The 8,458-nt window shown below is 52.3% G+C and overlaps 1 protein-coding gene and 1 non-coding gene across 2 annotated transcripts; one reads left to right on the forward strand and one right to left on the reverse strand.

Annotated features, from left to right (window-relative positions):
* The first annotated feature begins 56 nt into the window (after positions 1–56).
* Positions 57–175, forward strand: LOC117585866. The gene has a single exon (XR_004573948.1). It is a non-coding gene; the product is annotated as a 5S ribosomal RNA (ribosomal RNA).
* Positions 176–331: 156 nt separating this feature from the next.
* Positions 332–5,481, reverse strand: LOC117585353 (chromatin modification-related protein eaf-1). The gene is made up of 4 exons (XM_034274797.1): positions 4,939–5,481; positions 4,354–4,701; positions 2,887–4,236; positions 332–2,825 (listed from the first exon to the last, which is right to left on the reverse strand). The coding sequence occupies exons 1-4, from the start codon at positions 5,479–5,481 to the stop codon at positions 723–725; spliced, it is 4,344 nt and encodes a 1,447-aa protein (XP_034130688.1). The 3' UTR covers positions 332–722.
* Between the last annotated feature and the right edge of the window lie 2,977 nt (positions 5,482–8,458).

Consider the following 8,458-nt stretch of genomic DNA (forward strand, 5'->3'; position numbering starts at 1 on the left):
TATACGTAGTCTGTACAAAACACAGAGCAAAACCAACGTTCAGCTCTCAGGCTTTCGCCAACGACCATACTACGCTGAATACATCGGTTCTCGTCCGATCACCGAAATTAAGCAGCGTCGGGCGCGGTTAGTACTTAGATGGGGGACCGCTTGGGAACACCGCGTGTTGTTGGCTTCGTCACCAACTTTTTGCCTTTTTCGTTTCGATTTTCATATTTTTTCTCTCATTTTTCCTTTTGAATTGCCTTTACTCTTAATTTTGCAAGTGCAGCTCTTTCAGTTGTCCCACAATTATAAATTATTATATCAGAATTTCGTTTATTTTCCATTGATTTCTATGGTACAGTACAAATAATAATCTTGAAAATTGTGAGTACTATTTAAGGTTTGTGTTGAGTGGAATAATACAAGAATCTTTGATCTCATTTCCGACGATTCGGGAGTCCAATGGGAATGTTTTCCACGTACATAAATTCAAATCAGACTCGCAAAAGGTCGTAAGGTCGTTAGGTAGATGGAATCTAATGTATCGTTGGTGGCTTTATATGCTCTAGCGGGGTGAATGTGTATGTGTATGGGCTAACGACTAAGAATAAGCTGTAGAACAAGAACTAGATTACCACATCGTCTATTACTTCTGAGCAGATTCCCTGCTTGCAAGAACTTTGAATAAATAATACAAACTAAAATTGGACTAAACTAACTGCTCGGAACTCCTCGACTTAGCTGAGCGTCAGACTTCGTGGTCCCATGCGAGGCACATTCCGTGGTCCGGCCTGGGCTTTTGGCAGCTCCGCGGACTTGCGAGCCCCATCCTCCTCGTCCTCCTCCCCGAACAGGAGCGCCGCCAGGCTGGTCTCAAACGTGGACTTCTTGCGCTGCGTGGGATTTACGCTTCCTGCGGGCGCCTGGGTGGTTGTTGTGGCCGCGGCCTTCGTTGTTCCGGGTTGGTTGGTGGTGGACGTCGTGCTGGTTGTGGTTGTGGTTGTGGAGGATGAACTGCTGCTAATGGCGGCTGCCGTCGCTGGTTTCGCTGTGCTCGTGGTGACCGCTACCAGAGGCAATGCCTGTGGCTGGTCTTGGTCTCTGTTCTTGGCAGCTTCATGCTCGACCTGCTCCACGTGCTGGTAGCCAGGGGGATATATGGGCTTGAATCCGCCCTGCAGCTGCGGCTGGAAGCTGTCAAGCTCGGGATTCTTCTCCGCTGTCAGTGCGCTGGCTGCGGGAGACTCCTTTCGCTTGGTCTCCTCAGCTGGCTCCACATCGGCTCGGTTGATGTTGTTCTTCTCGTAGATCGACTGCTCCGTGGTGGAGGGCACAATGTTCCAGTTGTTGAGTGTGGGATTGACTGCAGCCGCACCACTGGCTCCACCCTCGCCCAGACTTACGCTGGGATAGAATGGTGCCATGAAGTTCTTCTCGTAGTTCTGGCCACGCAGATCAAAGTCGCTGCTGAGTCCCTCCTCCGTCTGGGTGTCCTGGCGTATCTCCCCAATCACGGGCGTGGCCAGGTTCATGTTGGAGAACTTCTGGTCCTGCTCGACAAGAGCTGATGTACGCCTGAAGGTGCTGGGCTCTGTGGGCGTGTATGCAATGGCAATGGGAGTTTCAGTTCCGGTGCCAAAGGCTCCGTGGATAATGCGGGGAGCAATGAGTACGCCTGGCACGTGGGCCTGCGAATCGGGATTCGAGTGGAGCTCGGAGTACGATGGATCGGGCTTCTCAATTGGATACGGAAACTTCTCCTTGGGCAGCTGGTGGGCCTTGTTCTGCTGCTGCAGCGACTGCGGCTTCTTGTTCTTTAGGATCGGCTCCTGGGGCTGGTCACGAATCACCGAGAATGGAGTGTTCTGGTACTCCGCTGGCGCAGAAGGTGCCTCCCCTTCGATTTGCTGCTTCTCTGAGCCCTTCAAGGGGAACACCACGTACATGCCACTGGGATCCAATGTCTGCTGACTGAGCTTTGAGGCCTCCGCCTCCTGCGGATCATTGTCGGCCGTGACTTGAATCTCTCCAGCTCCAGTATCGTCACCGGGCAGGCTCACCGCTTTCTTCTGGGACTGCAGCATCTGCAGGGTAACAACGGGCTCCAGTTTGGTCTCCTCCACGCCCATGCGATCCTTGCTGGGTGTCACCGGCTGTGGCGGATCGTTGATGACCAAATCCTCCTCCTCGAAGTCTGCCGTCGGCTCCGCATTGATGCTCTGGTAGTGCTCGGAGCCTGCTGAAGGGGCATGTCGCTCTGCCGGATAGCCATCGACAGATCGCTGCGGTCCATTGGCGGGACCTGCAGCATTGGGACGACGGGCGTACATGTGATCCGGGTGGTAGGGCATGTTCTGGCCCCCGTAGGGTGGCAGGCGGTAGACGCGTCTGTTCATATCTCCGCCGACGCCCTGTGGTCCCACTGGATACTCGGAGATGCGGTTCATGGGATATCGCTTCTGCAGCATCTGCTGCTGCTGCTGCTGGTGCTGCTGCTGCTGCAGGGGCTGGCGACGGTGGGCGAAATGGGGCGGCGCAGAGGGATTGTAGGGACGCTTCATGCCCTGCGTGGGCAGGCGGATGTTGCCGGCCTCCTGCTTCAGCGGCGGCGGATGACCGTTGGAGATCTTCGCATTGGGTCGGAACTGGGGCAGAATGTTGGGCAAGTTGTTGGGCCGTGGGCCAGCCTGTGGCTTGCGGTTGAATTCATTGTAGAACGGAGGACGATTGCCGCTGGCGGATGGAGCCTGTGGTCCGGACGAAGTGCTGGGATAGCGTGGCGGTGGCTCCATGTCCCGAGAGGGCTGCTCGCCATGTCCAGGCTGCTGGGCAGGGAATTTCTAGAGGGGAGGAAAACGGGCAAGATTAGCCGGAGGTTCAGGCTTTCAGCGAGAGACTCACCAATTGCTGTTTCTGCTGGCTGAGGTTGACCACTTCGTGCTGCTGGATCTGCACATTGGCGGCGGGCATCTCCTCGTCCTTGACCTTGGGAAAGACGACGGGATTGGAGTTGTGTATCTGCTGCAGGCTCAGCGGCTGTGCATGGCCATTGATGTGGGGTCCAGCGGGCGGACCGGGCACAACAGCCGAAGATGCCACTTCCACGGACTCCTCGGCCAGCACGGGGAAGCGAATGTTGCTGGAGACGAGAAGATCCTTGGTGTCATCTCCATGCAACGCCGGACGTGTGGGTGGTGTAGTCGCCTGAGTAGGCTGGTAAGATGTTGCAGTGTGTTCGGGCTTCGGGGCCGCTGGCTTCTTCGAGGGTCGCAAATTTGAGCCGATCAGTGGCAGCTGCTGGTAGGGGCTGGGCGCCTCTGGCGGTGGCTCCTGGTAAGAACCAGCTGGCAGAGTGGTTCCAACTGCGTTTCCATTCTGATGGAAGTTGGAATTTTGCTGCACATTCGGCATCTGCTGGTAGTTCGTCGGCTCCTGCGGGGCTGTCGCCTTGTACGGCCCCACTGGTCGCTTGATGTTGCCAATGTCCTCGCTGATCACTTGGCCGTACTGCACGCCCGGCGTGTCCTTGGCAAAGAGTGTTTCCTTCTCCACGCTGGGATGTCCCACGCTCACCTGCTGCACCTGGCTGCCCAGCACAAAGGAGGCCGAATGTTGTCCGGGGGAGATGACAACGTTGTTGATTTGGCCCGGCACGGGTCGGTATTGCATCACATTCGGCTGCTGCACCTGATACGAGACGTACTCGTTGCTATAGTTCTCCTGGCTGCCCGATAACACCTTCTGATCGCTGGGATATTGACTCTGTACGGCAGTGGGGGGCACGCCTGGCGTCGTGGGACGTTGAGGTGCTCCGCCTGGCTGTTGCATGGCGAATGGCGCTGGCTTTGAGGGTGCAATCGGTTCTATGAGATTTCCCTGTGCATCGAAGCCTTGATTCTGTTGGTAGTTGTGCGCCACAGCAGACTCTTCCTCGGCCAGGCTGTTGAAAATGTCGCTGAGCGTCATTGGAGGTCTGGGTGGGGGCTGTGGTTGCTGTTGCTGTTGCTGCTGAAGATGTTGCTGATGCAAATGTTGCTGTTGCTGCAGATGTTGCTGTTGATTTTGTTGCTGAAGATGTTGGTGCTGCTGTTGCTGTGACTGCTGCTGCGGATGTTGCTGTTGCTGTTGCTGTTGCTTTTGCTGCTGATGTTGCTGCTGCTGCTGCTGCTGTAAATGTTGCTGCTGCATATATTGCTCCTGCTGCTGTTGTTGCTGCTTTTGCTGCTGCATTTGCTGCTGCTGCTCCTGTTGCTGTAACTTTTGTTGCTGTTGTTGATACTGCAACTCCTGCTGTTGCTGCATTTGCTGCTCCTTCTGCAACTGCTGCTCCTCCGCCTGAGTGTTCTTCTGTCCCAATGTGTGGTACACATCCGCAGGATCCAGATTCGGTATGCCTGTGCCTGGTATGGGGCTGAAGGGCGGCGGTGGCGTGGGACCCTCCGTGAAGACCACAGGTGGACTCGTGCTGGATGTGGTATACATTTTTGTGGTCGTTGTGGGTTCTGTGGGAAAGATGGCTGCCTGGGGTGTGGCATGGTGCGTGGTGAATGCCACATCGCTGCTGCTGGGCGTGGGACGCGGCTGACGCGTTGTTGTTGTCGTTGTGGGACGTCGCTCCTCCTGCTCGTTGGGTGTCCTGCTGGTGGTGCTGGGCAATGTGGGGCTGTACTTCTTGGTGGGCACAAACTTCCTGCGGGTGGTGCTGGTGCGTGGCGCCTGTGTGGTTGTGGATGCAACGTGCAGCGGAATGGGCCGACGGGAGGTGGTCGTGTACTTGGCCGCCGGAACAGTTGTTGTGCTTGTCGTCACGGGAATGGGTCGCCTGGATGGTGGCAAGGTGCCTTTCGTGGTGGTTGCTGCTGCTGTGGTGGTTGTTGCCTTTGTTGTAGTGGTCGTGCTGCTGCTGCTGCTGCTGCTGGGATGCGGATAATAAGCTCCGGCAGTGGGTGTCACAGCTGTGAGCTTTGTCGTGGGCACCGTAAAGTAGTTCGAGCTGTGGTAGCTGGGCGGCGGAGGCGTGACCGGCGCCACCACGGAGGTGGGCTTCTTGTTGGTTATGTAATTCTTGTTGCTGCCCTGATACTTCAGGTTGGCATACGAGCTGGAGACCAGCGGATAGACAAACTTCGAGGACGAGTACTTCACGGGCAGATTGAGAAAGTCGTGTATGTTGGGCGACGATGCGCCACTCAGCACAATCTTCTCATTGGGATCGAGCACCTCGTTGATCTCGGGCTGAATGCCGGCCTGCTTTTTGGCACTAAAGTCCAGCTGCCCCGACACGGGATCGTGCCGTGGATAGTAGGGTTTGCCCTCGTTGAAGATCTGATTGGGCAGCACATAGCTCGTGGAGATGACATCCTCCTCGCCCGAAATATCAGCATTGCGTGCCTCCAATGGAAGCAGCGCCGAAGGTGTCTCTGTCGCGGGTGTGGCTTTAACGCAGCACAAAAGCAGCAGCGCCAGCAGCACCCTGATCTCGAGGGTGGCCGTCATACTGTGGCTGTAAAGAAACAAAATCGTATGGTAAAATCTTTCACTTGCATGTGGGATTGAAGCGAAGACCTTCCGCCCCAGCTGAAGACCACTCTTGATTTCAGAGTGGACCGGCAAGGCCGTGGCTGTCACTTCAAAAGCTACGACTGCAGACCGCTTCCACATTTATGGTGCGAAAATTGCAGCCAGTTGTCAGTTGTAGTTGTAGTTGTTGTTGTAGTTGTTGTTGCTGTGGCAATGCAGGCAGACAATTTGTCAGGCAGGCCAGGCCGTAGGTAGCTCTAATTGAGACATGAGACTGTGGCGACGCTTCTGGGCGAGAAGTGTTTTTGGCCAAAAGCAAAGTACATGCTGCACAGGGAGTACAGCTCCTGCGCATTATGAGTGCAGTTCAAAAATGCTGGACACGGACACAGCACTGTGCAGACACAGTGTCGCTTACAATTAAACCAACTGGCGCACACACCAAATGAGGTGCGGAGTGACTAGTGACTGTTGCTGGGACTGCTTTGATTTTCATGAGCAAACAGCAGCTGCAGCAGCAGCAGCAGCAGCAAAATAAAAAGGAAAAAGTGAAATTTGACCAAATGTGAGCACAGCCAGTTTTTGCAGTGGAGTGGAGTGGAGTGGAAAACCCGTCTGGGAGTTGTTGTCGCTGCTGGTTTATTTCTGGTTGTTGTGGTTGTTATGTCAAACGAGCCAAATGCCAATTGATGGACCTGCAAACGCCGCACACCAGACCCCAACTATTGTCTAATGCTGCTCAATATATTCTGTCTCTCTGCCGCAGCCATAGACACAGGCCCAAAATTGAATGCTTTCGATTCGCTTCATGCTCAATGGCATACAGAAAATTCACTTTCAAAAGCACAGTTCAACTTTCATTCAATCAAAATACAACGATAGTGTCACACAGGCAGACCGAAATAGCCGAACACAACGCTAATTATGACTGACTCAGCACAGACGCAGCCACAGCCAAGCATCAATGTCAAAAAGCAAAAGCCAAGGCAGGAGGGAGCCAATCAATGCCTCATTTTGTACGCAGCATCGACTGTCAATCAAAGCAGTGTAGAAATTTATTCAAAGTGCCTCTGACTTCGCCAAGAATCTCAAATGAAAGTGCATTGGCAATTGGCATTCATTTCCCGCTGTTGTCTCCAAATTGCCATGCTTATTACTCTAGATTTCCACGCAAATTGCACTTGCAATTGCATGTGGCATGTGGCATGTGGCACAGAGCAACCGAAACAACAGCCAGCAATGAGTGGACTAGCCATTTAGCCTGCAACTCGTTTTGCTTTGTGTATTTTGTGTGTGCTTTCAAGCAGCTGCAAGACGAACTCAACTTTCATTTCAATTGTCAATGCGTGTGTCCATACTTTGTGTGTGGTTCTAAGACTCAGACTGTGCCAAGACAAAGTGTTATGCAAATGGCAAGCAATTGGCTCAATTTCCACACAGACGCTGGGCCATAACTCATAAACGGTGGCCAGCGGCAGACGGTGCTTAACTGGGTAATCGGGTCACAATTTAGGAAACTTGTTTACTTTTTCCTTCATCTTTGCCATCTTTTGCATCTTTGCAGCGTGCTTTAATGTACATGCCACACACACGTTCGCTTTTATCAGCATGTTAATAAAAAAGAACAGCAGCCACGGCAGCCACAGAGCGTCCTGTTTATGTAGAATTCCAAATAAAAACCTGTCATCATCGTGTTGGATGGATCGTTAAGTGCGCACGCGCTGAAACCAGCAACGAGAGACTCAAGACACAAATTTCTTGACGGCTTTGGGTAATATTCGAACGTGATTTTCAGTGCACATACTCGTACCTATCGCCTGTCGATTGCCACTTTCCATTGAGCGCTGAAGGAATTCTGTGGGCGGACACCGCACACACAAATTTTCATTTTCATAATTTAAACATTTGGGTCACTGTGCTAATTGCTCGTTATTATTATTCAATATGAGGCACGGCCCAGTCGCTGGTAGAAAGTGCTAACTTAATTAAATTTAAATATTGAAACGAGTTATCAACATCGGACATCGCTTTGCTTTGGCATGTGGTCAATGAACCTGTCGAGTACTGCTGAGTGACCCACTTCCACGCGGATCAGTAGAACCAATCAATTGGTGCTGTTTGGAGCAGATAATTACCATTTACTGGCTACCTTTTACTTTCACATTACACAATTCGCACTGCTCTCTGATTAACTCATTTGACTGGCACTTCCCACAGCGTAACTTTGCGAGGAAAGGAGAGCCTCGAAAAAGTCGCACGTCTATTACGGCGCACCGCAATTAGGTGTAATTTGAAATGGCATCAAAATCATAACCATCAAAAGCGTGGTAAAACAAGCCCAATCCACGACAAAACGAAACACCCATAATCATGAAAATGTTGGTTTAATTCCAGCACGATGACAAAGAGCGAAGTCATTAGACCCTGGGCCAGACTCTGGCGGCTCTCTGATTTATGTAGGCATCTCAAAGGGATGGGGACAGGTGGTGGGAGAGGGGCAGCTACCGCTTTCCTACATTTCTTTCAATGGCATTGCCAGCAGCAGCAGCAGCTGCAACTTTCACTTTTGGCAGCCAAAAATTTCTCGCTCAGCTTCTGAGTGCGGTTTGGCTTTGGTCTCTTTTGCTGTGTGGTTCAATGTGGTGCGGCGCCACACTCACGAGAGAGAGAGAGAGAGGAGAGAATTATTTATGGCTTAACGAATTTATGTCTCAACTTTAACCGCAAGCAAAAGGAAAAAAAGAAGACAGAAAGAAACGCAACGCAACGCAACGCACAACAGCAAAGTAGCCAAACCAGAACGAACGGTAGGACGCAGAATAAAGAAATAATTAAAATGAGTGAAATTTTCGATTGCCCCCCCTTCGTCGGACTTTAAGATGAGGCAACGTGTAATCTGTAAAGTTTGGCTCTGGCTTGTCTGGCTCACGTTTTTCTCTTCTGCTGAATCAGC

This window comes from Drosophila guanche, unplaced genomic scaffold (genome assembly GCF_900245975.1).
Source record: "Drosophila guanche unplaced genomic scaffold, DGUA_6, whole genome shotgun sequence".
In the NCBI taxonomy this organism is placed as follows: Eukaryota; Metazoa; Arthropoda; class Insecta; order Diptera; family Drosophilidae; genus Drosophila; species Drosophila guanche.

Excerpts from the sequence above, each read along its gene's own strand:
- LOC117585353 (XM_034274797.1), bottom strand. The coding sequence starts at position 5,481 with ATGACGGCCACCCTCGAGATCAGGGTGCTGCTGGCGCTGCTGCTTTTG. Across the intron at positions 4,237-4,353 it reads CGAATCTGGATCCTGCGGAT|CAACAGGAGCAGCAGCAGCA; the intron begins GTGTACCACACA and ends CAAAAGTTACAG. Across the intron at positions 2,826-2,886 it reads GCCAGCAGAAACAGCAATTG|AAATTCCCTGCCCAGCAGCC; the intron begins GTGAGTCTCTCG and ends CCTCCCCTCTAG.